Here is a 20,561-nt window from a genome sequence, read left to right on the forward strand (position 1 = left end):
TATGGGACTAGAGATTGTCATAATGTGTACTGTATAATGAAATACCTCAGTATTACAGAACGTAGTGAAATTTCCTTAGCCTGGACACTAGTGATGAGTGAACATGCTCATTACTCGAGATTTATGAGCATGCTCGGGTGTTTTCAGAGTATCTTTGATGTGCTCGAATGTTATGTTTGAGTCACTCCGTGCTCATGATTTGAGACTGTTTGCCAGCTTTAATACATGTGAGGAATGCCTGTTTGTTAGGCCTGTATTAAAGCTGATTTGCACACACAGTGGCTCAAACATAACATTTGAGCACGCCGCATATACTCGGCGAGCACCCGAGCATGTTCGCCGAAAGGGTTAACAGAACACGCTCGCTCATCACTACTAGACACCATAGTAGAAAGATGGCGACGAGAGAGGCCACCACTGGGCACGTGGTTAATTGATGCCCAGCTGGGATTCTGATACTTTAATGTCACTGTAAGAGGTTGACAGTGGCCTTTAAGTGGTTAAACAGCAGTAATTGGACCTAGCTTTGATTGCTGTGGTGCTGTCCAAAAATAAACTGTAAATGTACATCAGATGTCGAGAAAAAAAACGTTTTTTTGCCCATTTACAGGCTAGCAGCACAATTAGCAATTTGTAAAATACTGAAGTTAATACATTTGGTTAATATACCAGACCTGCTTTTATTTTTATTAAAAAAAAAAAAAAAACTGGGATAGCCTGTCTCCTGTTTTTTACCTCTTCTCCATTTTTGCTCTGCTGTCAGTGATGGTAACTTAGCTGCATTGTCTAACTGAGGTCTAAGGTAGTCAAAAATGTACTTCCAGCCTCACCAGAGGTCAGGTTGCTAGTGCTAGTTTTTGACTTCCTTATACTTTACACTGCAGCTCTGCTTTTTCAGATAGCTGTTGGATTTTAGTACTTGTTTGTCACAAGTTTATTGGTCAGTTCACCAAGAGCTGATTTCTATTACGGCAAGTAAAGCATCTGTTAGAAAGAAAAAAAGATTACTATTGTGTACCAAAACAATTTCACCCCAGGATGGGTAGACCATGACCAATTACTCACAATTTTTCTGCCATTTTCTTTTTTTTAATTCATAGAGACTTTTATAGTCATTTATAACAAAATTCTTTGAGTATAATGATTCTTTTATCTTTTGAAATACCATAGCGCCAAAGCCCCAATTCCTGCAATGAGTGAGGCTACTATGGGAAAGGTAGGTTCTTCACTTTTACTTGGTGGTGAGTAAGTTGAGTATCTTTCTGGTTTATAGTTTGGATAGTCTGAGGTATATTGATAATCCGTGTAGGTTGCTGATGGTTGGATATCTGCTTTAGATTCTGAATATGTTGCTGTTGATCGAAAATCTGTTTCATAGTTGGGGTAGGTTGCTGTAGATGAAAAAGCATATGACGAGGTTATGCCATCTGATCGACTTTTAACTTTTGACTTTGAATTCTGCGCAGGCTTCTTTTGGGTAGAGTAACCTCCAACTACCGATTGGTTTTTGGTAGACATTATCTGCCATTTACAGATCTTCAACTTGCAAGCCTCACAGTGCTCCTTATCATGAGGACCTTCCATGTCATTACTGTATACTTCAGGCTTCAACTCTTGCTTGGCCTTCTTCTCTCCATAGAATACCTGCATAATGCGATTCACAAGGTTTTTGATAATTCTCACGATATTTTCAATACTAATTTCTGGCTCTTCCAGTTCTGGAAAGCTGCATTTTTTACATTCCTGTCGGAAGATCCTCATCTTTACCGTGCCTTGTTGTAAGGATTTGTTGAGATTCATGAAAAATAAAACATGGACTTCTGCGGAGTTCCACCAACGTTTACATCCAGAGCATTTGAATCTAAGCAAAACATACAATATATTAGAGGCTACATTGGAAATTTAAAACACAGTAAGGGTATGTGCACACGATGCAGAAATGAAGCAGAAAATTTCTGCATCATTTCTGCATCTCCCTGGCAGAAAAAACGCATGCAGATTGTGCATGCGTTTTTCCTGCAGAATACATGCGGATCCACATGCAGATTCACATGCGTTTCCGCATGCAGATTGACAAGCGCTTTCCAGGCGATGTTAGCATCACCTGGAAAGTGCTTGATAACTAGGTCACACTATATAAATCCATGCAAACAGCATGGATTTATACAGTGTGAACCGAGAGCGTGTATATACTTACCTCCGATGGCCCGCGCTGTCCTGCTCAATCTGTTCTCCCGGCTGCCGGCAACTTTGAATTGAAAGACCTGCCGACGTCAGCGTCACGTGACCCGTCACATGACTCTGACGTCACCGCAGGTCCTACAACTCACTGCAAAGTGCCGGGAACCAAGCGGGAGCGCTGCGCGGGCCGACAGAAGGTAAGAATACATTATTTTTTATTTTATTCTTCTTTTTACAGCTTTTTTAATGGTACCTGGGTGTGGATGAGACTCTCCTCTCCTCCACACCCGGGTACCATCCGCACATTAGAACGCACCAATTACGCAAGTACAGATGCTGTCTTGCGGAATTGGCGCGTTCTAATGCAAGTCAATGGCGGCGAAATCGCCGCGTTTCCGCAAAATTAATTGACATGCTGCGGATTTTTGACCGCAGCGTTAACGCTGCGGAAAAATCCGCATCATGGGCACAGCACCTGCGGATTTCCATTGGGGAACATTGCTTCCCTTCTACCATGCGTTTTTCATGCGTTTCCGCGGCGTTTACGCAACTGCAAAAACGCCGCGGAAACGCATGAAATACGCATCGTGTGAACACAGCCTAAATACTATATTAACTGTTTTTTTTCACAATGCATCACTTATTGAGAAGACAGCCATGGACAGCCAACAATTTTATGCAGTAATAAAAAAACAAAATAAACCGCTGAACAATTCATGACATTGAGAATTAGTGAAACTTTTGAAATTCAAATCTGTCAAGTTTTTCTAAAAAAAAAAATTCAGTTGCATTTTTTCAACAGAAAATCTGCTGCGTTTAACTGGCCAAGAAAAGTGGATGTGATTTCATGAATACACCTGCCCACTGTACGTCTAAGACCACGTCCACACATTCAGTATTTGGTCAGTATTTTACATCAGTATTTGTAAGCCAAAACCAGGAGAGCGTGATAAATACAGAAGTGGTGACGTGTTTCTATTATACTTTTCCTTTGATTGTTCCTCACCTGGTTTTGGCTTACAAATACTGATGTAAAATACTAAATATTGACCAAATACTGAACATGTGAATGTGGCATAAAGATGCTTTTGAACTGTGCGTTTTTTATAGCTTTTATTCTCTATAAGCGTCTATGACCATGTAAAAAAAGACAATTGCATCTTTAAAGGGGTTTTCCCACAAACAAAAGTCCATTCTAATCAATAGATCTTGGAATAATAACTTCCACAATTGGATGTGTTTAAATAAAATGTCCCTGTGCTGAGATAATCTTATAAATGTTCCCCTGCTGTGTACTGTGTAATGGCTGTGTCTGACCGTACAGGAACATGGTTTGATCATACCACAGCTCCTGGGCAGGGGAGGAAGAAAAAGAGTATACAGACAGGACAGCAGGGGATCACAGCTGATTCTTTCTTTGAGGTAAAACATTGTTTAAAAACAGGCAGTGAAATGTTTTACCTCACAGAAAGAATCAGCTGTGATCCCCTGCTGTAATGTCTGTATACTCTTTTTCTTTCTCCCCTGCCCAGGAGCTGTGGTATGATCAGACCATGTTCCTGTACGGTCAGACACAGCCATTACACAGTACACAGCAGGGGCACATTTATAAGATTATATCAGCACAGGGACATTTTATTTAATCACATCCAATTGTGGAAGTTATTATTCCAAGATCTATTGATTAGAATCAACTTTTGTTTGGGGGAAAACCTCATTAAAGATGCAATTGTCTTTCTTTACATGGTCATAGACGCTTACTGAGAATAAAAGCTATAGCGTAGTGTGGTGCAGACACCAGCAGAATACAGCATTTACACTATGTGGGAACACAGTCTCAGTGCTACATTTTAAATGATTTTTTATGAGTTTAATAGAGAAACAAAATCAGTCACACTGTTTTTTTTAAGCCTCAAACTCTATCAGAGTTTGAGCCAAATGTCATCAGAGTGTGATCCGATTCTCTGGTATGAGAAAATCACAGCACGTGTGCGGAGAAGATGGAGAACTTAATTTCTCCATCTTCTACATTGTCTCTGTCCGTGGATGTCGGGCTACACTCGGATGTCATTCGAGTGCAGTCTAATGTTATACATGTGACGCGCCCCTGGGCCTGTGTCGCGCTGCGTTGCGCACGCGGGAGCTTACCCGGAGCCGGATCTCTTGAGGGTTGTAGTCTCGTGGCGGTGACCCGGTCCGTGCCCAGGGAGTCAAACTGAGCGGCGATGTAACAGCGGTAGATGTAGGACGACTACGCCACCCGTTGAATGCAGCTATGGAGCTGCCGCTGCAAGACAGTCCGCTGAGGCCGGTGGATGGATGGTGCAGCGTAGATGGTATAACCCCCAACGGGAGGGGTATGGCCTCAGGGCAGCAGATGTGGATGATGGGGGTAGCAGGATCCACTCAGAGACGGTGCGGTGTAATTCAGGGTCTTTACTGGTAACAACGATAGACCCTCCCGGAGTACTTGCTAGTGAACGGGGCCTGGTCAGTCCTTGAGCAGATGGGATCTCCCCTGGCCAGGCGGAGTTGTAGGCCTCTCCAACTGACTGTACTCTTCTGGCTACCTTGCTAGAAGCGGATATAAGTAGCCCACGTCCCTGAGTGTACCGTGTGGTGCTCACCCGTATGGCCGGTGACTCGGGGCCTTCTAATGGCTTCCGCTCCACGATGGCGGTGCTGGTCCCACGCGTGTGACCGTGCCTTCGGGTTTCTGGGCCTGAGGACCTGAAATCCCCTGCCGGTCGGCTTCTGCTGCTGGGTAAGAGTTAGTCCCCACAGCCTCGGACGCCGGGTCCGGTAAGAAAGCTTCTCAGTCAGGGCGAGCTCTGCAGCTGCCAGCCCCTGACTTGTAGTAGTATTGCTCCCACTGAGCTTCTGCTGTTTCTTCCTGTGACTGTTTCTTGTCTCTACTCTCCTTGACTGACTAACCCTGCCTCAGCCCAGGGTTTTTACAGGGGAAGTTCTTCCCCTCCCAAGACTGGGCAGGAGGTGTGGCATGCACAGGATCCCTGACCAAAGGACCTCCCACCTGCTCTCAGACATAACATTACATTACTGTGGAAAAACCAGACCCCTGGGGTGCCACATTCCCCCCTAGTGAAATTTAGTACTCCGGGACTAAACATATTTTAGAAAAAACATAACAAGATATAACAACAATAATAGTACAATAAGAAGAAACACATAAAGGTGGTCACGGCATGTCCGTAACCGGGTGTAGTCTTTGAAGAAAGCAAGGTGTCCATTTCACCAAAACAGGGAGACGTAACCAGGTAGGGGTCTGTCCTACCCCGAGTCCTTAACAGTCTCTAGTCCATCCTAGGTTACGCTCCAACTATGTACAAGGATTCCCGGTAAATCCACCAAGGATTCCTAAAAATAACTGGAAACACAAAATTATACACAAGCAACAATACACAGATAAACATAAATAAAACAATTTATACACTTCAAATCCTCCAGCGTGCGGGTAACTGACCTCTAGTGGCCCTAGTGGACCTACGGAGCTGACTGTCTGGCCCTGAACTACAGGGTGTAGGAGCTGTCAAGGGTAAACTGGGCAGCTGTCTACCGGCTCTTTGTCTCACTAGGGGTACGGCAGGCTCACTATAAGCAGAGGGTTGATCCTCCTGTTCTGCTTGTGTGGAGTCTTCTGCCTCCTGGACCGGCTGTTCTTCCAGCTCTACCTGTTGCTCCGTAGGTGCTTGGGATGCTGGTTGGAGGAAGGTGAGTACGGGTACCACAACTGCACCATTGACTTGAGTCCAAGACCGAGGGAAGTCCCCGAGCACAGTACTAACCATATCTTCCCTTTCCTCTACGGGTCGATGGTCTTCTTGTTCCTCTTCAGGGTTCCTCAGTTGTTCGGGACACTTCTTCAGGTGGTCCCGGGATACAATGGCTGTGGTTTCCCCTCCGTCTTTACTGATGGTACAAACCTTCGGGTTCTCGTGGCTTGAGGGCAGTACGGTGTACGGGTCCTTCTCCCACTGGTCGTCCAACTTGTGGAGCCGTCTCTTCCTCTTCAAGACCTGCTCTCCGGGTACCAGGGGAACAGCGGGAGCATACTGGTTGTAAGTTTTCTCTTGTCTTTCCCTAGCCTGACAGAGACTTCGCTCCACGCTCTCCTGTACTCTCCGGTACTGCTGCTGCCTCTCTGTGTCCCAGTCTGTTTCTGGTGAAGTGTCCTCGGGTGTCAGGACTCCCATTTCCAGGTCAACAGGTAACTTACCAGGTCTTGCCCTCATTAGGTAAGCCGGGGTACAGTTGGTGGAACCTACCGGGATGTGGTTGTATAGGTCCACCAGATCGGGCAACTTCTCAGGCCACAGACTGCGTTCTTCCAGGGGCAACGTTTTTAGAAGATCCATTACCACCTGGTTCATTTTCTCACAAAGTCCATTAGTTTGCGGATGGTAGGGTGTCGTCCTTATCTTCCGGCAGCCATACAGATTGCAGAATTCCTGGAAGACCTCCGCTTCAAAGGCAGGTCCCTGGTTCGTCAGCACTTGGTCCGGGTACCCGTGTGGACGGCAAAAGTGCTGCTGGAAGGCTCTAGCTGCTGTTTGAGCCGTTAAGTCCTTGACGGGGACGACAACCAGAAACCGGGAGTAATGATCCACGATGGTTAACGCGTAGACGTAGCCACTTCTGCTTGGGGTCAGTTTTACATGATCCAAGGCTACCAGTTCCAACGGTTGCCGGGTGACGATGGACTGCAGGGGAGTCTTCTGGCTGGCACGGTCCTTCCTTCTCAGGTTGCACGGGCCACAGTCTCTGCACCACTTCTTGATGGTTCCCCTCATGCCTACCCAGTGGAACCGCTCGCGCAGCAGGAACTCCAGCTTCTTCCACCCGAAGTGTCCAGCTCCGTCGTGGTATGCCTCCATCACCATGGCTGCGTCTCTTCGTGGCACCACTACTTGCCAGAGTAATTCATGCGTCCGGGAGTTAACCATTCTGCGGCACAACTTCCCTTTGTAAAGGAACAGTCGACTCTTCTCTGCCCATAGTTGTTTGGCTTCCTCCGGAGCGTCTGGTTCAAGGCGAGCCTCCGGCCGAGTCAGCATCTCCTTCACCAGTCGGACGGCAGGGTCGCTGTCTTGCGTTTCCGCCCAGTTGTAGTGGGGTAAGGGGTTCAACGTAGCAGCCTGCTTACTCCTTACCCGGTGGGAATACTGGATAGTCCCATGACGGTGGAACGCAGGGAGTTCAACTTCTTCCAGTCCCTCCGGATCTTCTCCTCCGTCCGGCAGGTTGGGCATCCTGGACAGGGCGTCCGCGTTGGTATTGGAGCGTCCTGCCCGGTATTTGATTGTGAACTCGTAGTTGGACAGACGGGCCATCCACCTCTGCTCCAGGGCACCGAGTCTTGCCGTGTCCAGGTGTGTCAACGGGTTGTTATCCGTGTACACGGTGAACCGGGAAGAAGCGAGGTAATGCTTAAAGCGCTCGGTGACTGCCCATACTACGGCCAGGAACTCTAACTTAAATGAGCTGTAATTCTCGGGGTTCCTTTCGGTGGGTCGCAGTTTTCGGCTGGCGTAGGCGATTACTCGTTCCTTCCCCTGCTGGATCTGGGACAGTACGGCTCCTAGCCCGATGTTACTGGCGTCGGTGTAGAGGATAAAGGGCTGGCTATAATCCGGGTACGCCAGGATTTCGTCCCCCGTGAGGGCCATCTTCAGCTGGCGGAAGGACTCTTCTTCCAGCTCCTCCCATTTGAAGGGCGGCTTCTGGTTCTTGGCCTTCCGGGACTGGCCTATCAGGAGGTCCTGCATAGGTGCTGCCTTTTTGGTGAAACCGGGAATAAACCTTCGGTAGTAGCCTACCAACCCGAGGAACTGCCGCACTTCTTTTACGCTGGAGGGGCTTGGCCATTCCTTAATTGCGGTGATCTTATCAGGGTCGGGAGCCACTCCGTCAGCGCTCACCACGTGTCCCAGGTACTGCACCTTTGGTTTCAGGAGGTGACACTTGGAGGGTTTCACCTTTAGGCCGTAACTTGCCAGAGCTTCGAACACTTCCGCCAGGTGTTTCAGGTGGTCCTCATACGTCTTGGAATATACGATGACATCGTCCAGGTATAACAGGACCGTCTCGAAGTTTCTGTGGCCCAGACAACACTCCATTAGTCGTTGGAAGGTTCCCGGTGTGTTGCAGAGTCCGAACGGCATGCAGGTGAACTCGCTAAGTCCCATCGGGGTGGTGAATGCGGTCTTCTCCCGGTCCGCCTCTGCTACAGGAACCTGCCAGTACCCGCTAGTGAGATCCAAGGTAGAGAAGAAGTTAGCAGATCTTAAAGCAGCCAATGACTCCTCTATCCTTGGTAAGGGGTACGCATCCTTGTGTGTGATACGATTGATTTTCCGGTAATCTACACACATCCTCATGGTGTTGTCTTTCTTTCGGACTAAGACTAGTGGAGCTGCCCAGGGGCTACAGCTATCCCTGATCACCCCAGCCTCCTTCATGTCTCTAAGCATCCCCTTGGCGTGTTGGTAGTGGGCAGGGGGTACGGGTCGATACCTCTCTTTTATAGGAGGATGGTCTCCCGTGGGGATGTGGTGTTCTACCCCCTTGACTCGCCCGAAGTCTAACGGGTGTTTACTGAACACTCTCTCGTACTCCTGAACCACCCGATAGACTCCTTGTTTCTGGTGTGCGGGAGTGGAGTCAGTACCCAGATGTAGTTGCTGACACCAGTCCTCCATGTTTTTCTTAGAGCCGTTACCTTCCTCCGGGTGAGATGGAGGCAAGGGTTCCACAGATTGTATAGAATTTTGGTTAATGGTATATAATTTGGCTAGCGTGGCATACCGGGGCAGGTACACTTCCCTCTCCCCGATATTTATTATGCGAACGGGCACCCTCCCATGGCGTACATCAACCACCCCCCGTGCTGTCAAAATGGTGGGCCTACTGTCCGAGTAAACTGGTTCCACCATTGCCTGGTAATCTCTACCTCTCAGACCAATAGCTGCCCGGCACCAAATCATCATTTCACTTTTTGGGGGCATGGCAATAGGAAAAGGGTCACACATTCTTACGCTACCAATCTCACCGCCGGAGAGTTCCACCTGTTGCCGTCGCATCAGTGCCCGGATCTCTTTCTGGAGCACCCGCTGCTCGCCGGAGCTGGCGTTCTTGGCAACCTGCTGTAAAAGGAAAATCACCTCTGCAAGACAATTTTCAATTACATTAGTTCCTAGAGTTATTTTTGGGTGACTCTCATGTTTGTCAATATCTACAATGATCAGTCCCTGTGCTGCCAGTTCGACTCTACCGATTTTGATGGTCACCTCTTTAAATCCGATCTGTGGCACGGGCTGGCCATTGCTGGCGATGATACTCAAGTCGTCGTCAGGGTAGCGGGTAATATCCGAGTCATTCCAGTACTGCTTAAAGAGCACGTACGGGATGGTGGTGACCTGTGACCCAGTGTCCAGTAGGGCACTCATGGGAATGCCATCCAGTACCACAGGCAAGACTGGACGTCCTCCCACATATCTGTCGCGCCAGTTCGATGGGCCTGGTGATCTTTTTCCTGGGGGTTGGCCCTCTACCCCAGGTTGTGCCCGTTTAAAGAACAGTACCTTGCCATATGTCCAGGTTGATTGCAGCGGCGGCAGATGGATCGTCCGTCCTCGCTGTATCGGTCACTGGGTCTTCCTCTGGCCGGTGGGGTCCTCCTTGGTCGACGCCACGGGATGTCCTCCGGTCCGGATGCCAGCTGGATCTTCCCTGGGGTGGAAGCCTGTAAAGACTGCACAGTTCGGGTTAGCGCAGCAACGCTCTTAACTAGCTCTTGGACCTGATGGTGTAGGTCTGGAGCCGGGTCATTGTCCAAAGCCTGCGCATCAGCTCCCACAGGCCCTGCCGACAAGGGCGCCGCCTCCTGGTGGTAAGTGATAGCAGGGTGCTTGTGGGTCACAACGCCACCCGGTGCCGGTTCTCGGAGCACCCGGATGGCTCTGTCCTTGAACTGTGCAAAGCCCAGATGGGGATCCTGTAAGGCCATTGCCCGCAACTGGGTTCGGTGGGTATTACAATACAGTCCCTCTATAAACTGTTCGGTCAACAGCCTGTCCTCGTTTCCCACTCCATTAGGGTCGGTCTGCTTAATGGCCCTCAGGGCCTCTTGTAGGTTTAGTGCATAGTCCCTTATACTCTCATGCGCTCGCTGCTTGCACCCGTAGAATCTAAGCTTAATCTCGGCTGAGGTGCGGGTATCAAAGGTGTCCTTCAGCCGGGTTAGTATCCCTGCGACAGTCTTCCTCCCAGGTGGCCAGGATTTTACTTCCCTTTTGGCTGCCCCGGTTAGTTGGGCCACCAGGATGCTCACTTTTTGCTCTTCTGTGAGGGGGTACACCTGGAAGAGGCTATCCAGCTTTTCTCTAAAGTCATGCAGGGTATGTGACTCCCCTGAGTACTGGGGTAGCCAAGCTGCTCCCGGGATATAGGGCATGGTGAAGGGCATAACTGCAGCAGCGGTGGCGCTGGCGGGGGTTGAGGCAATGAAGCTCTCCTCCGCATCCGACATCTTCCTCCCCCCTAGTGGACCGTGGCCTACCTTGCGATGATCCTGTTCCGTAGGCCGCGGCTCCGCAGTGGATCGTCAGGGTTGAGGACCTTCCGTCGCGCTCCTGTGACGTCGGCGTCTGCTGGGCTCCTTCCAGGACCTTACGCAACGTCCGGACGTGAGGCGGGGCTTCAGTTCTCGCGCGCTTTCGGAGTCCACGCCCCTCTTCTTCCCGCGCGGCGTCCTCAAGATGGCATCCAATGGCGGGAAAACTCCACGGATGGCGGGAAGAAGGCAGAAGATGGCGCCGGATGGCGGGAAACTTCACCACAGGTAAGTTTGAAAAGTCTCTTTTTCAGGCACGCAGTACCCGGTGGTTGTGGGCACGAAATCCTGCCGACTACGTCAAAGTTGACGCGCCCCTGGGCCTGTGTCGCGCTGCGTTGCGCACGCGGGAGCTTACCCGGAGCCGGATCTCTTGAGGGTTGTAGTCTCGTGGCGGTGACCCGGTCCGTGCCCAGGGAGTCAAACTGAGCGGCGATGTAACAGCGGTAGATGTAGGACGACTACGCCACCCGTTGAATGCAGCTATGGAGCTGCCGCTGCAAGACAGTCCGCTGAGGCCGGTGGATGGATGGTGCAGCGTAGATGGTATAACCCCCAACGGGAGGGGTATGGCCTCAGGGCAGCAGATGTGGATGATGGGGGTAGCAGGAACCACTCAGAGACGGTGCGGTGTAATTCAGGGTCTTTACTGGTAACAACGATAGACCCTCCCGGAGTACTTGCTAGTGAACGGGGCCTGGTCAGTCCTTGAGCAGATGGGATCTCCCCTGGCCAGGCGGAGTTGTAGGCCTCCCCAACTGACTGTACTCTTCTGGCTACCTTGCTAGAAGCGGATATAAGTAGCCCACGTCCCTGAGTGTACCGTGTGGTGCTCACCCGTATGGCTGGTGACTCGGGGCCTTCTAATGGCTTCCGCTCCACGATGGCGGTGCTGGTCCCACGCGTGTGACCGTGCCTTCGGGTTTCTGGGCCTGAGGACCTGAAATCCCCTGCCGGTCGGCTTCTGCTGCTGGGTAAGAGTTAGTCCCCACAGCCTCGGACGCCGGGTCCGGTAAGAAAGCTTCTCAGTCAGGGCGAGCTCTGCAGCTGCCAGCCCCTGACTTGTAGTAGTATTGCTCCCACTGAGCTTCTGCTGTTTCTTCCTGTGACTGTTTCTTGTCTCTACTCTCCTTGACTGACTAACCCTGCCTCAGCCCAGGGTTTTTACAGGGGAAGTTCTTCCCCTCCCAAGACTGGGCAGGAGGTGTGGCATGCACAGGATCCCTGACCAAAGGACCTCCCACCTGCTCTCAGACATAACATTACATTACTGTGGAAAAACCAGACCCCTGGGGTGCCACACATGCACTCATAGACTTGTATGGGTGGGTGTGATCCAAATTCCGGGGCCACTTACAGCATGCTGCAATTTTTTTCTCATACCAGTTCGCTGATATGCACTGCCCCATAGTATAACAATGGTTAAAATATCGGATAGCACTCGGCCGTGTTATACGCTCATGTGAGCGAGAGCTTATGATTACTATTTAAGGAAGCCTTTTGGGCCCCACCTGAAGCAAGGTCTTATAGGCAGATTGTTTGTGTGAAAACAGATAGGTACAATATTCTAGTGATAGCAGAAATCAGACAATTAAATGTTCAAGCTCAATAACAAAATACAAGTAAAAATCATGAACCACTTTTCCATAAAGAATTTTATTATTAATAAATATAACATTAAAAAGTATACATATTTGATATTGTCCTGTCAATGACCATCTGAATTATAAAATCATTATGTCATTTATAAATACGGTGAATTCCAAACAAAACATTTTTTAAAAAATACTGTAGGTTTTGGTTACCCTGTCACAAATACCGTAAAATTGAATGAAAAGTGCTAAAAAAAGAAAATCACATGACCACAAAAAATGATTCCAATAAAAACTACAGTCTGTCACGCAAAAAACAACCCTATTATACCCTCATAAACAAAAAATAGTTATTCCTCCTAGATAATGGGAACACAAAAAAAAAGTTTTTAATTAGATGTTATTGTTTTTCTGTCACTTTGCCTCCCTAAAAATAGAATAAATGCAATCAACAATTCACATGCACCCTAAAATGGTATCGATAAAAACATGCTATCATACACTGATATAGGCAACAAATAAAAGTAAAAAATCGCACGTGGCATCTTATTAGTTGGATATACTTATAGTACAGACTAAGAGACACCACAAGAAAAACAGGACAGCCGCTGGCAAAGCCGCATCAGGAAAACGACCGTCGGCAATTTTTTGAAGCGGCTTTCGCCTTGGAAAACTCGGTGGCTGCGTCGGCATCTAAAAGACGCCATGTGTAGATAACCTTAGAATATGGCAGGAGAAGACATTTTTGTAAAGAGTCGGGGAACGGAGACTACATCGGAGCTTAGTGGGAACAATTTTTCTAATAAGTGGTGAACGAGGGACAGCTTCTTGTTTTGTTTTGTTTTTAATGTTTTTCAGGTATCCATTTTAGGGATGAGTGGACCTGTGGATGTCTGGGTTCATCGGGTTCGGTCGAACTGTAGTCCAAAGTTCGGTTCGGGAACCAGAACTTGACCCCGAAACCAAACCACATAGAAGCCAATGGGGACACAAACTTTTGTGATATAAAATGGTCATAGTAAGGGATAGGGGGCTGAAAAATGAAGCAAAATGGGAGTAAGAGCAGGACAATTGCCCTGCAAACAAATGTGGATAGGAAAATGACTTAAAATAACATAGAATAAAAGAAATAAAAAATAATAATCTTGAACCAGAAGGCGAAGGTCCAAGTGGAGGAGGAGCTATATATGGGGCACATACTGTATGGAGTAATATATGGGGTCCATTATTCTGAAAGGAGCATTATATGGGGTCCATTATTCTGTATGGAGCATTATACGGTGTCCATTATTATGTATGGAGCATTATACGGTGTCCATTATTATGTATGTAGCATTATACGGTGCCCATTATTCTGTATGGAGCATTATATGGGGCCCATTATTCTGTGTGGTGCATTATATGGGCCCATTATTCTGCATGGAGCAATATATGGGGCTTATTATTCTGTATGGAGCAATATATGGGGCTCATTATACTGTATGGAGCAATATATGGGGCTCATTGTACTGTATGGAGCACTATGTGGTGCCCATAAAACTGTATGGAGCACTATGTGGTGCCCATAATACTGTATGGAGGACTATACTGTCCGGTCTACAATGAAATCTTTTGAATCCCCCTCAGGGCACGCACTGTACGCTGCAAGAATTCGCCGGTTTCTGAGCTATTGTAGAATTTACAATAGATATCACTCATGTAATGTAAAAAGTAAGTGAAATCTTTGCATTGTACTATATATATATTTCTCTGCTGTATCTGTGCATCAAGAATTGTGGCATGTGTTAAAGGGACCCACTAAGACTCTTTAGCCTGGGGCCCATGAAAACCTGGAGCCGGCCACGCCAGGGAGCTCCTTTGAGCTGGCTTTGGGGTACTCAGTTCGTCGGTGTGGTGGGCAATAGCAGCCGAAGTACTGGCTAGGGGCCAGCCGCTGTGCTTTTGCAAACTGCTCCCTCTTTTGCTGTGCAGCTGGGGCAACATGACCACCTTCTCTTTCTTCGAACTGCGCACATCACACAGATGACCTTCACTCTATGTGGGGTCTAGGACCTCATTAGCCCCCCCCCCCCCCCGCATCATCTTCCACCCACTCCTCACCCCTGCCCTCCTTGTACACAGAATTTGGCAAGAAGTAAAGAAGTTACTACTAACTAAAATGACAAGTTATATTTAAATAAGCAGGTGCATCCGAAAATCAGATAGACCCTATAATATTCAATGGGATTCATCACGTGCTGTTGTTTTCTGTCATGCGATAGTTAAATTACTGCCTTGAATTCTGTTTTCTACTCCTATAATGGAAAAGTAATACAAAATTCGGAACACAACAGTGTCCCTTTAATTATTTATTATGAAAAGTCCTGCAATATTTTTCCATACTTTTCTATATTTACACTATCTTTGTTTGCGGTCAGTGAATGAAATCACTGTTGCTTATATCAGAGACTGAAAACCAGATTCTGGTTGAGCTGAGAGTGATCTTATAGTGCACATTGTAACAATGGAGCAAAGTATGAGAACGGTTTGTTAGCTGACATTTGTGGTGTCCAATACTTCAGGAGATACCAGATTTTCAGGTAAAGTAGATAGTTTGGCAGAAGTGGTATAATCTGGCTTAGACCTCATTCTGACGTCTGTGATTTATCGTGTACAAAAAAATAGTACGAGTTTTATGAGTATTTGTTGTCAGTTTTTACCATCAGTACTTTATACGTATGAAAAAAAAAGACTAAATAAAGGAGTTACAAAGCTTTTCCAAGCCACTACAAGGTTAATCACGAACAGTCCACACACTGCCCACTGATGTCTTCCACTTGCTGTCCTTGATTTTCAACTTTCATGCAGACAAAAAGGACAAAAACACGTCTCAGATTTTTTTTCCGGACACACTATCCTCAAAAAAACACACACATGTGAACAGCCCCATAGATTATGAAGGATATGTGTTCTATTTATGAAAATCACAGAATAGATATGTGATTGACAGACGTCTGAATGAGACCCTAGGGTGCTGTCAGGGGTGTAACTGTAGTGTCTCGCCCGGGTCCATATGAGAAGACAAAGGCCCTGTTGGAGATTTTGCATTGAGGCCTGTAAGCTTCAGGTTACACCACTGGGTGCTATATAACCACAGCAGAGACAGAATTACCTGGCAAATGTGCGCTGTGTGTACTTGGCTCCTTTCTCTTGCACACCTAGGCCTTCATCCTCATACAGTTCCCAAGAGCCGGGCACTCCTCGCTCCTCTATCTCATAGTTAAACTCCTCTTCCCAGGCATCCATTTCCAGCCTGTGTACACAGCTTCACAAACTGCTGCCTATGTAAAAGTGACTGACATTTCCTGAGAAACGAAACTCAAGTCCACGCAGCCAATAACAGCTGCCAGCTCCATGTCCTCCTCCTCTTCTGGGGAGTGTGCAGATAATAACTGTAGGTCTGGTAACATAAGAGTCACATGGTAACCAGCTGAAACATGGTCTTTTGGCTATTTCCTAGCTATTCTGTACAGAAAGTTTCAGGGTGAAGGGATTGTTCTCTACATATCAGCTGAGGCCGGGGTATAACATTGTGTACTCAATGTACAATAAAAAAAACAAGGCCTCCTAGTGCTGTGCAGAGAGGATCTGGTGCTAGAGGGGTTAATGTGTATTGAGTGGTGCGACCCCTATGTAGGGATGAGCGAATCGATCCATAACTAATCGAATTTGTTACAAATTTCCCCAAACTTTCATATTCTTACACATCTGCTTCAGTCCAGCAAAATGATGGCCAGCTGGTCACCATGTTCCTGTCTTCTTTCAAGGGCTGGAAAGGAGTTAAAATAATAAAATAAATCACACTCCCTTGTCCTAGGCCATCATCTTGCTTCGGCTGCCCGGATGGTCTTCCTCTCCTGCGCTAACACCTGATATTGGCCTTATGTGGGCACATGGGGGTTAGGAAAGGTGCGATGTACAGTCTTAGGGCTCACTCTCACTTGTGAATAAATCAGATGAATGCAATCAGATAAAAAATTGGATTGCATTCGGACCTATTTAATCCTATGAGTGTGTGCTCATTTGCGCTTTTTTTTTCCTGCGCCGATCGGATTGAGATCAGGCTGGAAAAAAATCTCAGCGTGCTGCAATTGCATGCTGCATTCGGATAGCACGCACCCATATAAGCCTATGGGTGCGTGTGAAACATCGCACTGCACTCAGATATCACCCGAGTGCAGTGCAATTCCCACCGATGCCAGCAACAGAGGAGATGGAGAAATTACTTTCTCTGTCCCCTCCGCAGCTGTGCAGCGATCCTCTGTATGCGAGAGGATCGGCGCACGGAGCACAGACATTCGGCTCCTGCTCTGCTGCGAGTGTCATTAGCATATCGCATCGGATGCCATACGATAGTGGGACCCCGGCCTTATGTTGAAGCGCCAGAGAGAAAGCACTGGAAGACCCGAAGACTAGCACAAGGAGAACAGGGGAGTTACTGTGACAACAGTGGTGGTGGTGGTGTAAGGCAGGTGAGGTCCTAGGGCAGGTGACATAACATTTTATTTTTAACGCTTTCTCTCCCCTCCATTTATTATGCTTGGGGGTCTGGAAAAACCTCAGTATAATGAATGTTTTGGGGTTTTTTGACAGAAATTAGGACTAAAAATGATTGAACTTCTTAAAATGCAATTATGCCAGCATGTGAATGCACCAAAATTCGATTTGTGACAAATTTACAAGGAAAGGAGTATTCACAGCAAGAGATGCTTCCATTTTTCAGGTGCATGCACAGCCAGCGATACTAACTGCCACATTACCATCATCTGAGACACAGGGTATGATAACTACTGGTTGATGGCGCTGTACAATATCATGTGTTATTTGGGGAAGCCTGCAGTCTGTGATTGATGCAATCTTCCGCAATGTATAAAATGGAGACAGACTTTTGCGTGGATCGAATCGCTCATTGCTTAATTCTACCGATTTCATAAAATTCAATTTGCATTGAATTTGATCATCTCTAATTGGGGCATTTTTGATACAGAATGATTTTACTTGGACCTAATCCAATCTGACTGCTGAATTGAGTGACTCTGCATTAAACACATTTTGGGAGATTCTCCCATCTACTGTACAGTTGATAGATTATATCTAGGGTTAGAGGAGCTACAATGCCGTACAGGGGAGGTTTGGTTTAAGATGTGGGAGTTAGGGTGCAAGATTTACATGTAAAACTTGTGTGAAACATAAATGTTTCACCGGTAAAAACTGTGCAGATGAACACATGCAGCCAGACAATGGCAAGTCATGCTCACATTCACCTCCAAACAATGCATTAAAAAAAAACAACAAAAAAACCCCCATGAATTTGCAAATAAGTAAACTATGAGAATGTGTTCACACTATGCATTCCTAAGGCATTTTTGCAAAAATGCTGTAAAATTTTCATGTTTTTAACGTGTTTTTGAACATTGCATTTGCAGTATGTTTTTGATGCATTGTGTGGACAAGGCCTAGGATCCATTCCCATATGCTGTATCTGACGGATTCATTCAGACTGCATGAATCAGACACCACATGCGTTATAGCAACTGTGTATGTCATATGCTGTAGCATTTCAGAGAAAACACACTTTGAGAAGCCAAATGGGACTATATTCATCTCCGTAAATCAAACGGTAAAACTAGAGAGACAAAAAGCGCAAATAGGGTCTTATCTGATAACCAAGTGATGTAAAATATTATAGAAACGCTCTCCTGATGGGGTTGTGATAGAAGCATGTAAAGGCTGCTGCATGACCACAAAGGAGATACGTTGCACTAAATTAGGAACGCGGTGGTTCACGGTCCGCGCTGCCCAAGGTTCACAGATATTATCATATACGAATATTTTATCAACACGTTTCAAGGTTTTCAAACCTCTTCATCAGGACCAAATCAACCATGTCATTGTGGTTTGGTCCTGATGAAGAGGTTTGAAACCTTGAAACGTGTTGACAAAATAAAACCGCATTCATGCTTCACCTTCATTTGTGATGTGATCGTATCTGTGAATCTTGGGCGGCAGACTCTGAACCACCGCACTCCTCATTTAATGCAATATATGCATCTCAGAGCACTTGTCCAAGACCAATCCCTGTGACAGGGCAGGAAGGTGAGCAGGGCGGTGAGCAGGGCAGTGAGTAGGGCAGGAAGGGAAAAGCCTAGTTATGAGCGAGCACTAAAATGCTCAGGTACTCGTTGTTCGAGTCGAGTAAATTGGAATGCTCGAGTGCTCGGACCGAGTAACAAGCCCAATGTAAGTCTATGGGAAAGAAACTCCAGCATTTTTCCGGCGGCTTTACCCGGCGGTCTGCAGAGGGCATAAAAATTGCCCAAAACGATGGGAGCAGTGCTCAAATGATATGGGATCAGCATTGGGAAGACCACTGGAAGCATTTCGGATGCCCAAGTCACTGCTGTCAACACTGTTGTCAGAGGTATTACGCCACTTTTACGGACTCACAATAGAACATGCAAAAACTAAACCAAAATGGGTTTTCCTGGGAAAAATGTTAAGGAACTTCCTTTCCAGGGTAATGACTTAGATATAAGGCAAAATAAATAACCAAAAACAAAAATGCTCCTCAATACCTTGGGCTATGTTCACACGTAGTGTTTTTGATGCGTTTTTGCACTTTTGCATTGCTTTCAACCAAGACAAATGCATTCACCAGGAAATGTCATTTTAACATTTTACAACCTTATCTGGCCAAATGGCGTGTGACACATCATCAGACACATTCATACAGTGCTGAAAAGACATGCGAACAGCATGGGGTAGACCCCTGGAAGCATCTCTGACTCCCAGGTCACTGCCTAAAAGTGTGCCCATCATAAGTGATCCTTGGCGAATGCGAAGATGCCTCTGTCGTTGCAGACTTGCAACAATCACCATCCACGTCCTTGTCCCAGTGCAGCGTTCAGTTGTCCCTACCCCATTCCTTGGAATGCAAGCGCAAGTATACAGCCAGCCCACCCACCCACCCACAGGCTGCAATACTATACTATACTGCCAAATGTTTGACAGCTGCATGCACTTGAAATATGGCCTTTTAGGCTCCTGGAGGCAGAAGCTTTTCACAACCTCATGCCGGCGACAGCCAGGTGTCCATACTTGGTCCCCAGCCGCCACTATTTCTCCCGGTGTCGTCTCACCCTTCCACAAGCACGGGTCCCACGACATTACCCGTACCCTCCCCAGTGTATTTACTGGGAAGGACCGCCTAACCACAAACACGTGCTCAAGTGAATGTGGCCAGGGACGGTACGGAGCCAGTCCACAGATTGTCGGTGAGTTGTATTTCACAACAGCCATATTCTTTAGCTTGGTGAAAGGACTTGGGAAACTGTATCTACTCCAGCTGTCATTTCTCCGAGGAAGTCCTCTAAAGCGCTTGCACTTGAAATGTGGCCTTTTAGGCTCGTGAAGGCGGAAGCTTTTCACAACCTCAAGCCGTCGTCAGCCGGGTGTCCATACTCGGTCCCCAGCCGCCACTATTTCTCCCGGTATCGTTTCCGCCTTCCACAAGCAAGGGTCCCTGAACATTACTGCTGGTACTTTTCTGTGGGAATCTGCTTGCCTCCTACCAGCCTGTAATATTTCAAGTGAACTATGGTACGACGCCATGGTATTAGCACTGCCTCCAGTACCAGTAGCAAAGCCATACCCAATTTCCTTCTCAGGAATTCTATTTGGTAGACTGAGCGGCGGCCCAAATACATTAGTTTCTCACAAAGGAGCTGAAGATAGAGTGCCAGTAGGTGCAACTTTCTCCAGCCTGTTAGATATCAGAGGGTGAACGACAGCACATTGGCTCAGTGGTTAGCACTGAAGCCTTGCAGCTCTGCGATCCTGGGTTCAAAGCCCAACAAGGACAGCATCTGCAAGGATCTTGTATGTTCTCGGTGTGTTTGTGTGGGTTTCCACCTCAGTAAAAAAGGAGCCATAGAGTGTCTGGGAACCTACCCACACTTTTCTTAGCCAGAACTGCTTCTCAGCATGGTTGGACAGTCCCACCAGAGAATCCTCAGGTGGGCCCTGGCTTCTCCATCAGGAGAGTTCATGATAGTGCAAATGGGGCTCTTGAGCGGGGGAGAAAGGTGAGCCCTCAGAATCAAATCCTCTGGTGGGCC

At 47.3% G+C, this 20,561-nt stretch overlaps 1 protein-coding gene across 1 annotated transcript; it reads right to left on the reverse strand.

The window, feature by feature from the left end:
- Positions 1 to 284: 284 nt before the first annotated feature.
- Positions 285 to 15,831, reverse strand: LOC141258102 (receptor-transporting protein 3-like). Its single transcript, XM_073673105.1, has 2 exons — positions 15,557 to 15,831; positions 285 to 1,861 (listed from the first exon to the last, which is right to left on the reverse strand). The coding sequence occupies exons 1-2, from the start codon at positions 15,688 to 15,690 to the stop codon at positions 1,150 to 1,152; spliced, it is 846 nt and encodes a 281-aa protein (XP_073529206.1). The 5' UTR covers positions 15,691 to 15,831; the 3' UTR covers positions 285 to 1,149.
- Positions 15,832 to 20,561: the final 4,730 nt, after the last annotated feature.

The sequence above is a fragment of the Phyllobates terribilis genome, unplaced genomic scaffold (genome assembly GCF_046119375.1).
Source record: "Phyllobates terribilis strain yellow unplaced genomic scaffold, ASM4611937v1 Scaffold_3__8_contigs__length_932513732, whole genome shotgun sequence".
In the NCBI taxonomy this organism is placed as follows: Eukaryota; Metazoa; Chordata; class Amphibia; order Anura; family Dendrobatidae; genus Phyllobates; species Phyllobates terribilis.